The sequence below is a fragment of the Chiroxiphia lanceolata genome, chromosome 3 (assembly GCF_009829145.1).
Source record: "Chiroxiphia lanceolata isolate bChiLan1 chromosome 3, bChiLan1.pri, whole genome shotgun sequence".
NCBI lineage: Eukaryota > Metazoa > Chordata > Aves > Passeriformes > Pipridae > Chiroxiphia > Chiroxiphia lanceolata.
In genome coordinates, this window is record NC_045639.1 from 33,610,747 (window position 1) to 33,624,467 (window position 13,721).

General features: G+C 35.7%; 1 protein-coding gene across 3 annotated transcripts in view; it reads left to right on the forward strand.

The window, feature by feature from the left end:
- The window catches only part of HEATR5B (HEAT repeat containing 5B), a 57,694-nt gene that overhangs the window by 20,526 nt on the left and 23,447 nt on the right, over positions 1-13,721 (forward strand). For all 3 annotated transcript variants that reach the window (XM_032683104.1, XM_032683106.1, XM_032683105.1), the window contains 8 exons: positions 413-603; positions 2,173-2,332; positions 5,042-5,231; positions 6,309-6,478; positions 7,866-8,010; positions 8,858-9,097; positions 10,921-11,169; positions 13,155-13,336. In XM_032683104.1, coding sequence (XP_032538995.1) covers positions 413-603; positions 2,173-2,332; positions 5,042-5,231; positions 6,309-6,478; positions 7,866-8,010; positions 8,858-9,097; positions 10,921-11,169; positions 13,155-13,336 — 1,527 coding nt within the window. The remainder of the gene's footprint in view (positions 1-412; positions 604-2,172; positions 2,333-5,041; positions 5,232-6,308; positions 6,479-7,865; positions 8,011-8,857; positions 9,098-10,920; positions 11,170-13,154; positions 13,337-13,721) is intronic.

The window sequence follows — 13,721 nt, forward strand, 5'->3', positions numbered from 1 at the left end:
TACCTAAAATGTCTTCAATGTAAGTGATTCTTGCAGAAACATAACAGAGCTGTGGTTTTCCTGTCTGACAGAAAGATGTTGCTGTTAGATTCTTAAAGCTTCTCTTTTTTTCTGAGGTGTCCTGTGTAAAGTAGATCAGATTCAGTAGGACTAGGGTGCGCTATAATGCATTTGATAAAAAAGGCTGGTGCAACACATCTTCCTGTGTGTGAAATAGGTAGAGTGTTGGCAAACATAAGATCCAGGATGTTGTTGATATTGAGTTTTAAATGTTTTCAACCAATATATTTTAGGATGAACTACCACAAATTGTAACAAAAGCAAAAGGGTACAATTTTTAATTGAAGGTCTCAAATATATATCTTCCCTTTCTCCCCTCCATCGAATGTTGTGGTTTTTTTTTTTCTTGTAGGGTTTAGCTGAGAATAAAAGCACCTTAGGACCAGAAGAAGTCCGCAAATCTGCTCTGACACTCGTAATGGGTGCCCTTGATAATCCTAACCCTATTTTGAGATGTGCAGCAGGCGAAGCTCTTGGCAGAATGGCTCAAGTGGTTGGAGAAGCCTCTTTCATTGCTAGAATGGCTCAGTACAGTTTTGATAAGTAAGTTGATTCTAATTCAGAAAAGGAAATAAAATTATAATTTAATATAGTTTGGAAGATTCCTCTTCTAAATTACATATTGATTATTCTCTTCATGGTTGATTGTTATGGTTATGTAGATCTAACAAACCTTCAAACAGATTCTTCTCTTTTTGATTTATTTTATGTGAGGAATAAAAGCTGAGCTGTTAAACACATGGAATGTGAAATGATACCAGAGAATAGCTTTTGAGGAGTCACTTGAAGGTTATGAAGCTGTTTCAGATAGATAAACACAGCTTACATTAAGTATGTCTGAAATATGAATTGTATGATAGTGGTTGTGTTTCATTAAAACATCCTCTTTACACATCGATTTAACTTATGTACTGGCCCATATTTTTTTCATATTCTGTTGTTTATCTTGGGCTTTTAGAAAGATGTCTGGTAGAAATAATGAGACAATATGTTTCCCAATTTTGTGCTTAAATTTAAGGCATCAGCCTATTTGTGAAAGAGAATGCAACTGCCTCAAGGCTGCAACCCATGTTTTTGGCTGGTCAGGCTGCATGCACATACCCTCAGTCCAGCTCTCCTACCTCTGGGCAACTCAATTTTTCTCCTCCTTTTATTTTGTAATAAAGTACATCATGCTTACTGTCTTCCTTGAATTTCTATTGCTGGGACTATTGGTTTCTTATCTAGGGTAAAGTTGTTAATGATTGTCATTCTGTTGACACTGTCAAGTAATTTTTGTATGTTTGAGATGTGCATTTGCTTTGTTGTTCACTGAAGACTAAGAGCATGCATGTACCTAATATACAGACAACCAGGGGAAAAAAAATCCTTCTTTGTCCTAATTAGGAAATCCTTTATCTCTCTTCCCCAACCACTGAAAAGGTTTTTAATTACTGAGTTATGTATGTGACATGCATTCAGAAGCAGAAGTATTGTGGAAAATACTCAGTAAGTCACTGCTTCATACAACTAGATCATTCAAAATGCTCTATGTTCTGTTTTAGTTTCATTAATAAAAGGCTTGGTATTTAAAAAAAAATTAAAATGATTTATTGGAAAAGTCATAGAAATCAGCTGTAGAAGAAAACAGCTGTATTAAAACCTGTACTTTGTAGTGGAAGATGTAGCTGTGGATTTCTTTGTCATTCATCAGTATGTGTTGTCGTTTTTCTATTTTTGATTCCTTTTCATTCTTGATTCCGTTTTCATTGCAGTGGTTTAGCAATGACTTTTCTGATTATTAAATTAGTCTGCTGGGAAACACTGGTAAACTCTCAGTTCTTTTTCTATATCCTTCCAAAACTCTTCTTCATCCAAAATGTCAAGTTCTGACCAGAAAGAAAGAAAAAAGCTATTAAAATAGCTTTTTTTTTTTCTGGTCTTTTATGTAATCTGGGTTAATAGCAATGTAGATTAAGTATATTGTTTTTACTTTTGTTGTTAAAGCTTCTCTAGCTCTTCTAGGGTGGCCTGCAAAATTCTGTTAGTTTTTTGCACTCTTATGGTACTTCAAAGGTTCTTTGTAACAAACCTAGTGAATGATATGATTTGCTTTTATTTAAATGTTGATAGGTTAAAATCTGCTCGAGATGTTGTATCAAGAACAGGCCATTCCTTGGCTCTGGGCTGTCTCCATCGGTATGTTGGTGGAATAGGTTCTGGACAGCATCTGAAAACCAGTGTCAGTATTCTCTTGGCTTTGGCACAGGATGGAACGTCTCCTGAAGTCCAGGTAAAAAAAGCAATCACCGCAAAACTATTTTAAAATGTTCAGGATGAAAATTAACAATTAAATTACTGTTCTGTGCTTTAATAGACACAGTGACATGTAAGACATGTAGCATGTTCGAGGGAACATGAAGACAAGTGCAACTTCCCTTATAAACTCTTATAGTACAAAATCCCAAAAATGTTGTGCAATTAAAACGTAACCTTATAGCTAGTTAGGGAGGCAGTTGCAAGTGGTCACATTAATTCAGATGGACAAGTGTCTGCTTGTCAGCTATGCCAGAGTAATGCACTGTGATCATATTCCTAACTGACTTTAACTGTAAAGCAAAATGTGCTAGTTTTATTTTAGCTGCCTAAACAGAAGTTTTAATAACTGGCTAATGGTTAACATGTGATCGGTTACTGGAGTCTCAGGTGATGAGCAGTAGTTTTCTTTGTCACGTAATTTCTGTATATGTGATACATATGCAGTTTGGCAGTACATCATCTTTGGGAGGTTATATTATGAAAACAGAAATCTGTTGCAAGCTAAACTGCAGTTAGGGGACAGAAGAGGAACTAGTAGTAGCTAAGTCTAAGACAAGCCTAAGTCGAGAAGGAGTTTCTATCTACTGTGGACTATAGACATGTAAAGTCTCAAAAGAGGACAACTTGACTGCTAAAAGTTGCTGGTAGAGTAGAAAGGGGACTAAACATGCTGTTTAAAGAGTAACATTTTTGGAGTTGCTGAATATGTATAGACACTATACAGTTCAGAATGCTTCTAAAGTGAAAATACTGGAAAATTGGGAGAAAATTTCTCAAGAGAAATAGGAGAGGTCAGTGTCTCGGTCTGTCTTTTAAGACTTCCATTAAGTGTCTGTGGCTGCTGCTGTAAAGAGAGGGCTAGATGGACCACTACATGTGTCTGTATAGTAAGAAGTTGAATTTTAGAGAGAAAAGTGCTGATTTTTTTTTTTCTCCAGCAGAGAAAAAAAGCACTAAAAGAATTACTTCAGAAGGAAAAAAAAAGAAAAAAGAAACCTATTTGGAGTAAAAGCAAGTGTTTTGTCTGTAATTATTGTACTTCAAAGATTATGGTGTAATTGCATAATATAATAGGTAACTTCTTGTCATTCTTTTCACAAGTTACTGCAAGGAGATGATTATCTGGAATAGTGACTATTAAGCTTTAGCAGCAGGAAGTTGTGTGCCACCCACGAGCAGGGGTACTTTATACCCAAAAATTGAGAAGCTGAAGCCTCCACTAACTATACGGAATCGTACTTCACCTTGGTTTAAACTGTTAGAGTACCTTCTTATTTCTTTCTCTCAGAGCAATAGAAAAGAAATCAAAGTAACAAAGCTTATCACTTGGGAAAACAAGCCTAGTTTTGCTTGAAGATAATGTTTTTTAAAAAAAATCTATAAATAGAATTTAAAGTCTCTCTTGAATTTCCCTAGTTTACTTAAGGTAAGAGTAAGTGCAGTTTGCATATCTAACTAACTTCATATATGAGTAGATAACTCATATAATATGATTGTGCACCATTCATTTAAAAACAAAATGGAAAGGTTATTGTTTTGTGAACAAAAAAAGGAAGTAAAATATAAAGTGGAAGTCCTGGTGGAACTTGCATATCTACCTTATTTTCTGTTGAGAATACAGCACTAGGCCAGTGGGAAAAGCTAAGCTTTTAAACCTCATCCCTCACTAGATCAGTGTGGATATACAGAAACTGTATGGAAATATGAGTAATGGAAATTTACAGGAATGGAAGGATAAACTGTAATGTGCTACCATGGGGTTAGGACTGTAGAAGTAGTTACATGATTGCTAGTGCTAATGGTGTTTGGATTGCATTAGAGACAATTGAAAAGGAGCAGTTTTAAAAGCAGGTTTTCAAGCTTATTCCTGAGGCTCTAGCTTTTTAATAGTAATATTCTTTTATCATAGTCTTTTCATGTATTTATTGTAAGAACATTGTAAAATAAGATCATTTAGTAGGATGCTGGGGAGAAATAGCTAATGTTTTCAGGTCTGTCAGTGGAATTTTTTTCCTGTGAAATGTCAGTATTCCGAAGGACTGTCCTCTTGCCCACTTCTTACTTTGGCAATTGCAATGTGCTCTTTTATGTACTGATCTTGCAACCAAAATGGGTGGATCTTTCACCATTTTTTCCCTCATGCTGTAGTACACTGACTGAACAGCGCTGCTTTCTTCTCTTGCAGCCTCTAATAAGAAAATTAGAAAATGCTTGTAAGCCTTTCAACTTGTCATGAAAATCAGTTCCTACTGGACTGTAAAAGGCACTGCCCACTAAGGACTTTGTAAGCTGCCCATTTCAGACACTGCATCCAGTTTTACAGTGGAATGATTCTGTCTTTTTCCTGCCTTGAGTCACTTCTCTTTTTTCCTTTTTGTTTTAAGTAGATATGTTGTTTGTGTTTGTATTTTTCTTCCTGAAAGTGCTTAAAAATATTTTTTCTCAAATTCTTTGTCATCTTATCTCCACTATCCTCAAAACTGCTGATAACGAAAGAGTATGTTAGAGATGTTTAAACTCTCAGGTGATTGCTTGAGCTCCTGAGACTTTTGAAACACTTCTGGAGTCAGAGTAGGTAACTAGACACATTTAAGAGTGGATGTATGGAGCTAGGCTCCATCTGCATATAGAACTAATTTCCTAAATGCATTACTAAAAAAATATTCCTTTGTGTTTTTGATAGACCTGGTCTCTCCATTCGCTTGCCTTGATAGTAGATTCTAGTGGACCGATGTACCGTGGGTACGTGGAGCCAACGCTTTCTCTGGTTCTTACTCTGCTCTTAACTGTGCCACCATCGCATACAGAAGTACATCAGTGCCTAGGCCGATGTCTTGGAGCTATAATAACTACTGTTGGGCCTGAGCTGCAAGGTTAGTGGGAATTTGAAGAGAGAACAAAAAAATCTACCTTGTATAAAGATGATATTGTAATCTTAAATGGAAGAATACAAGTTTTTGTTAGTTGCAGATGGTGGCAGGTGATGTTGACTAATTTAGTTACAGTCCTGCAAACAACCTCACTTTTGATGCTACTTATAACTACTTGGGGCTTTTTTGACTGCAGTTAGAGATTTATATAAAGAAGTTGAAGTGATGTATGGTGTTCTGGCTAATGGCAAATTTGCTTGGTAGGTAAGCAATGAAACCCTTGCTTTTGTTGTGTGTGTTTTTGTTGTGTAGTGGGGGGATGATGCTTTTTTAACATATGATTATTTTATTTTTAAATGATGGTAAGAGCTTAAGTTTGAAATAATTGATAATATTGTGAACTGTAGCTCATTTCCATTCATTCTTGATATCTTTACATCACTGTACCTTACTGTAGAGACCAAGATCTTGTCATACCAAACACTGTGTCTGAAATTCTGTGCCTCAGATGTTAAAAACACAGATTTGTAACTTTGTCCAATGGGGATTTTTAGGAATATTTATGGGATAGTCTTTGATGCATTGCCAGAGAGCCAACTACTATTGAAATTTTAAATAACTGGACTTAAGTTTCTAGTTATGCAATATTTCTAGATGGTTTAATTGAACTTATGTTTTTTGTATGTTAATTAAAATTGCCTGCATACATATATGCTAGCTTGAGAGTTACTTGATATTTTAGGAAATAGTTCAGTGCGTGAAATGTTGCTCATATATATAGAAGGAAAGAGACTTTTAGAATCTAAATTCAGATAATGTTTTGATCTTCTGGGAAGATAGTCTCAAAATATTTCTGACTGGAGTTTATCAATCCAGAATTTCATTTGGACAGGACATGGTTTAACTGAGCTAAAAAAGAGATACCGAAACACTCTGTAGTGTTTCTAATTTTCATGGGAATTCAGAAAAATTGCATGTTAATCTGTCAACTTTGAAGCATTAAAGCTTCTCAAAGGCTTAAAGTCTACAGTTGTCATACAAAAGTTTTGCTGTGTTAAGGATATCATATTACATCATTAGGTAATGGAGCTACAATTTCAACGATCCGTTCTTCCTGTTTGGTGGGATGTGCAATCACACAAGACCATTCAGACTCACTTGTTCAGGCAGCTGCTATATCCTGTCTTCAGCAGCTTCATATGTTTGCACCACGGCATGTCAACCTGTCCAGTCTGGTTCCCAGTCTTTGTGTGAGTACAAAATGCATCCCTTTTGTTCCTCAGAGTTTTACGCATGTGTTTAACAGAGGATAAGGGGAAGTACTTAGCAAGATGTCAAGGATACCCATATGTAATAAGCATAATGTTACAGACAATGAAGTTCATACATGAATAACTAGTGCTGTTTTGAAACCTTTTCCTGTTTGTTTTCTGCTAAGCAGATGCTATTTTCATTTTCTTTTCTCATATTCCTTACTTTCAAATTATACTTAGTTTGATAGGGTTTCCTCTGAGTTATCTTGTGCATTTCTTCATACTGCAAATATGTAGGCAAGGTCTGCCTTCCCTGCTGCATTAGCAAACTTTTCAGATTTGCTTTTAAATGGAATTAATGCCAGGTATTAAAATCAAACCGTACAGTTCTACAGTCTAGTTTTAATTTCTTCTTCCTGCATTGGCTTCATAACTTCTAGTTATTTGTTTTGTAATTTGAAGCAGGGAATACTCTTTAATTAAATCTCCCAAATGTACTGCATTTTAGTTCCATTAAAACAACCTCAGTGTGATGTTTAGAATTTCTTTAAAGTCTGCTTGTTTTTTCAGGAGTAAAATCTTGTATATTCCTATGTCAAATATGGATCTACTGTTAAAATGCTTTATAAACTATACAATCCTTTCATTTAGGAAAACATTTTCCATCCACATAGTAACTTAATACCAAGAAAGCAAATGTGTGTTTGGTTTATTAAAAACAAATTATCCCAAGATAAATAAAGAATCAGTTTTTTAAAGAGCACTCTTCGTCTCTTTCACTGTGGAAAAACATACACTTCTCTGTGCAGCTACTTCCTCTCAGGAAAATAGAGACCATGCACATTTCTTCCAAAAGAAAAATATTTACTTGCACTTGAGGTGATTCAAAGGAATTAAAAGCCAGTGTTGGTTAGCAAGGAAATCTGCTGCTGTCTTACTGAGAGGCTTCTAAGAACTTACTGCTATAAGATTCTGTTACAAATTCGAAATGGAAGTTTTTATGATAGCTGTCATGTGTGGTGCACCAGATGATGGATTTTTGTTTAAAAGAATATGATTTACAGCTGTAGGAGACTATGAGGCATAGTGCCACTAGAGTATAGCAGATTGGAAATGGTAATTAACCTAAATTGCACTGGCAAAGTAGTTCCAATATTTATGCTTTTATCTCTTTTAACCAGGTTACAGCTCTATGTATGTCAGTTCTATTTTCGTATTTGTATATTATAAAAAGTACTTACTTCTGAACTTCCAGGACCTGGTACCCAGCAGCTCACCCTTGGGCATAAAACTGAAAAGTAGAATGATTTTAGTCCTTCGCAGCATCGATTTATTGATACTGGGGTGCAGCAGTTCACTCATCTGTAATGGTTCTGATTTTTAGGTTCATTTGTGCAGCTCTCACTTGCTGCTTCGCCGGGCTGCAGTTGCGTGTTTACGACAGCTTGCTCAGAGGGAAGCATCAGAAGTATGTGAATATGCCATGAGCTTAGCAAAAAACACTGGAGACAAAGAAAACAGTGGCATCAGTACGTATTTCTTATGCGTGGCCTTTCTGTAACAGCTGAGTGTGCGTGTGCGTGTATGGGTGCGCCTTTAGAAAGAGGGGAAAAAAAGCTGAAACACCTGCTTCCCCCACCCCCAAATGAAAAAAACCCTTAAACTGTCCCTTCCAGCTTCAATAAATTCTGGTCACACCCCTGATTACCTCTTGAATTTCTTTTAGAATTTAGCTGTTTGTTAAGCTCAGAGTTAAACCTCTCTGCCTCATTAAAGCTGGCAATCAAATAGGGAACACAGTGTATATAAAGCAGAAACATTTTACAGTTTTTCTGGTATTTCAGCTCTTGTTATTTTGAAAATTGATTTAATTGTATGCTGTTTGATCAAGATATTTGGTTCTGTTATGTTATGTTAGCACCACTTCTGCAAAGGTATAGACTTTGCTGGTCGGCTCAATTCTTAGATGTATCATTTTATTTTGAAAATAGGAGGCTCAACACAGTCTTCATTCAAACATAGAATTGTGAGCTTACTCTTTAAATCACACCAGTTAAATCTGTCTCTGGAAAGATTCTTTAGAGTCCAATACTACTGGGGTTTTTTTTTTACAAATTTAGGGGGTATATACCTTGAAAAAATAGTGAGATATTTTTTTTAAGTAGTACTTGGTAGTGTTATTTCCCTTGCAGATAAAATTAATTGCTGTATTAAAATCTTTCTAATGTTAATTCAGAAAAAAATCAGTGTCATCTTAATGTATCATTAACTGGACTATACACACACAAATACACAATATCCAATTCTAGTTTGTTATTCTGAATTTTAAAACTGAACTACTGATTTCAGAAAAGATTTCTTGTTATCATTTTGCAGACGTTAATCCTTTTGCACCGGGAGCTGGTTCCCGTCGAGATGCTCATTCCCGGCATCAGGGGGTTAATATAACAGAGACAGGCCTCGAAGGTGTCCTTTTTGGAATGTTGGATCGGGAGACTGATCGGAAGTTGTGCTCAGATATCCACGACACTCTGGGACATATGCTTTCGTCGCTGGCAGTAGAAAACCTTTCTCACTGGCTAATGCTTTGTAAGGATGTCCTTGCAGCTTCAAGTGGTAAGTGTTCTGTATTGTTCACAGAAACGACAATATGTTCTTAGTATTAGCGTGTTCTAGCAATGTTGATTTGGAGCTTGTCTTTTATCCTAGTTAAGATATAGGTTATATTGTATATAGAACTTTGATTACAGTGCATTAAAAATCCCTTAGAAAGAAGAAATCATCAATGTTAAGTTTCAGAATATTGCTTTTAAGATTAAAATGTAGGCTGCTTAAAGGAGGATTTCCAAGGGAGAAGCAGTGTGTTTATAACTCTGACATTTCAGTATCTTAGTGAAAGCAGACATTCTTTTTAGCCATTATACATCAAGATTGTACAAAAAGAAGAGTACTGTATACATTCTGAGTTTTCTTTTATGAGTTTTTATGAGTTACTGATGTGATGATGGGTTACCATGGTGATGAAACTTTCGTTTGTTGCTCAGCTTCTCAAGATTTGTTTGCACAGATTTTGTCCTCTGTGACCTTATTCCTGTTTTTCAGCTTGTAGGGTAGTTGTGATGCAGATTCTGCTCATTTCCCTTGCATTTATACTTGTTTATTGGCATGTGAGTTCATCCTGAAGCTGTTTCTAAGTGCTGCCAGCTTTACATTTACTGATGAGTGATGCTACCAGTGATTTCTTTCTGTATTGTAGTCACCACATATCTGCCCAGTGAGAAATACCTCATTTCCCAAGTTTGAAGTTGGCATGTCCTTTTATTATTTCATGTGGGATGGGTCTTAAGGTTTTTAACATGGTTGTCAATTTCTTATTTATTTATTAGTAGGTGACATAATCTCAGAGAACCATATTTAAATAAATTTCTCTCAGGTGTGCTTTAAGCCAACAACTTCACTTTGAACTCCTTTGATCCAAAATCTTGCTTTTTAAGCAGAGATATACAAATCATCTGCATAAGATCCTGGATACCCTTTCAAAACACTTGTTATGAACTGGTATCATCCATGTTTGATTTGCCACAGCCTTTTTCTTTATTGAATGTCTTGGCTCTTCAGTAGTTTTAATTTAGACTTTCTAAGAAGCGTACCTCAGTTGGGATGGGTTACCCTTGCAATAATTTCTTCTCGTTTTCCTCTAATTATTTCTGGAGTAATTTTTGTCAGTATCTTGGCATTCAACTAAATTAGACCTTGTCATAGAGAACTTATGTTCTCATTTCTGAATAGCAGAAGTGTATATGCATGTTTGATGAGGTGTTTTTTTGTCCCTGTTGGCTTTTGATTTTTTATGTGATCCCTGAAGCAATTTTATTTTCTAAAATGAAGTTGCAAAGCCACACTTAGAGAAAAGAATTTTTTTAATGTTGATTATGTTTTTGGGTGCCATAAACTGCCTATTTGGCTGTGTATCTGTCCCATGGCATGGAGCTTTGTAGTTTTGTTTCAGTTTAACTGGCACTTTATCTTTTACTTGAAACAGAGGCTGAACAATTCAAAGCTAAGCTGATTCTTGATTCTGAGCCTGATAATCTCCTTACTCTGTTTATTGGTAATTTAATGGGTTAATTTTCAAAGCTGAGAAGTTTAGATATGGGATTCAACTGTAGTTGGTGTCTGTGGCAAATGGATATTACAGGAATTTATTTCATATTGTTTAAGACAAATAAAGGGTAATATAACCCAGATTAGAGGTGACAAACATTTCTTTTACTGATATTCCTTTGCTTTTTGATGTGTGTCAAATGTTGTTTTAATGGACGAATTAGTCTGTTCTGAATCTCAGTGTAAGGAAAGACTTCAATTCTTGTCCTTAGGTGTCTTTTATGGATTGTAACAGTGGGATTTTTTTTTCCCCTTTTAATTGTTCTCTGTTATAGACATGAGCACTGCTGCTCCCTTAGGAGGGAAGGATGAGGAATCAGAGAAGAAAGATGAGATGGATGATGATACAATGTTTACCACCTTGGGTGAAGAGGATAAGTCCAAGCCTTCTGTAGCGCCTCGCTGGGCAACTCGTGTGTTTGCAGCAGACTGTCTGTGCCGAATTATCATGCTGTGTGAGAATGCCAACAAGGCACACTTCGATCTGGCACTGGCTCGTTTAGCCAGACTTAAAAACCCAAAAAGTAATTACAGAACATGCATGTTTTGGTTTTGGTTTTAATTTTTTATTTTATTTTATTTTTGACACCTTTTTACAGCTTAAGATTACACAATCAAGAAAAAGGTATAAGCACTTATCCTTTCATGGCCAAACCCAAAGGAAATGTCCAGCAAAAGTCAATAAAACTGTAGCCATATAATACTGTAATTTCTGTACCATGAACACAAAGAATGAGGTTTGGTGGAAAATGTAGGTTCTAACAGACTCACGTGCTTAGGGAAAAAAAAGGCCTAGATATGCAAACCTTTTCTCAAGTCTGAAACAGAAGCAATAAACTTGTAGCTAAGGGCAAGCTGGGAATGGTTTCACAGTTCAATGTAATGACAGAATGAATTGAATTTAAGAGATTATGTTATCATCTCCAGACTGAAGGGGTGCTAGGAAAGAAAAAAAGAGGACATAAGACTACATAATTGGCTGTGGAGAGAGAGATGTGGGAGGGAGTTATAAAAAGACATGGACTTTTAAAAGTCCATTCTTTTGGTATCCATGAGAGTGATACCATGAGCTTGGTTTTCAAGCTCATGTTTCAAACATACTTTTATGAGTTAGAGAATCAAAATTGAGAGGTCATATATCGCATAGTTCTTTTGTGAAGAAATGGTTTTTGAACAGATAGTGGGAGGCTTCTGTCCTTAAGTTGTCCATGTTGTATTGGTTGTGCTGTGTAATGATTGCTTGAGTTCACAAATGTAGTGTTTGTGAGGACCTTGTGTATATGGGATGAATGCTGTGAGCATGCCAGAATGCATGAGATTAATGTATTTTAGTGTCTGTGTCATTGAGGTTAGTGTCTGTTAGGATAAGGAGAGTTACCAAGTCTTTGCCTATGTTGCTTTGGTGCAACCTGGTTCCAGCACTGTGCATTGGTTTTGTGAGAATCTGGCTTTTGACTTGATTTGAGGCTGAGGTCACTGTTTGAAGACTAGAAAGGAAGAGTCTGGGCAAAGATTATTTTGAGATGGGATTGTATTACAGAGAAAATCATGAAATAACTGCTGCTTATAGAATCCTACAGAGGATTGCATAATATAATCATGAGAATTTATATCTCTGAATTTATTTAAAGTGAACTGTGATTTGTTTGGTATCATTGTAAGAAGGAAAACTCAGCAAACTTCTACTCCCCAAATTCAGCTTCAAAATACTCAAATTTTACTACTGCCTTTGATGGTCTGAAAAAGTAAGTGCAGACTTCATCACTTTATAGTTTTTATGTGATTTCCAGTCCTTCTTTACTGACGTGCCTCTGGAAAGCTTCAACCACAAAATAATTTTTCTTTTTTTTACCTTGAGCCTTGAAAATAGCTTAGATAATTTGTATTTTTTGTTAGTCACACTAGATTTTTAAAGTAGTTTATTTTCATATTAGTTGTACAACATACGGTAATTTCAAATTGAGAGTAAGAAAATAAATAAACTGAATAAATAGAGAAGAATAATCCTTTCAGAAATGTTACTGGGTTAAATATTGTTCTTTACTGCTTGCTTATGGCCTTGGATGTGGTTTTTGGGAGCAGAATTAGAGGCATACTCGGTTTTAAGTGTTTAAACTTGACATCAGCAGGGGTCACTATAAGCATAGGACTTGAGCAGGAGCAGGAATTGCCTTGAAGACTTCCTGTAGGTTTTAGGAAATGTTTTAATATATTCTATTCTACTTAGCCACACTTACATGCTCTATTCTATGCAATTTCTGCTCAATTTTAAGGTCGTTTTAGGAATAAAAGTCATAGAATCACTTTAAAGGGGGAAGAGTGACCAAGAATACTAGGTAACATTCTTTCCTTCCTTCTTCCACACCTTAAATGTGGACCTTTGAAAACCGATAGGTAAAAGTTATACATGTCAGTGAGGAAAATGTTGCATGTATCTGTCATGTTAGCTGTCTTTTAAGTTACTAAATACTTTTAAGTTACTAAATAGTTCTTTCTGTTTTGTTCTAAGATGACTTCTTAGTACTCCATCTCTCTGACCTTATTCGAATGGCGTTCATGGCTGCGACTGATCACAGCAACCAGCTACGAATGGCAGGTCTTCAGGCTCTTGAAGACATTATCAAGAAATTTGCATCTGTTCCTGAGCCAGAGTTTCCAGGCCATGTGATACTGGAGCAGTATCAGGCAAATGTGAGACCTCCTTTATAAGTTCAGGAAATTGTGTATTTATGCCAATATGCCAGTATTAACTTTGAGAACATTTTGTAACTTCAAAAGACCTGTGAGGAGATTTTTCTGTGTGTGAAATTGTGCTGAAGAGACATGCTTATTCACCTCTTCAAGTTTTATTTTTGTATCTCTTTTTATTTATTGTAGTTCAGTAGCTGACAAAATGAAAAATTCAGTAGCTTGAAAGCCAAATGTTGTAAGTTACATTAAATTTTTGGCAAAAGTGGCTTTTCATTTGTAGAATTAGGAATTGGAAAATACAGCTGAATCAGTTCTAGATATAATCTAATAAATCTGTTTTCTTGGAAATGAGTGAATATACTTCTGTTTAAAAGAAAACTTCAAA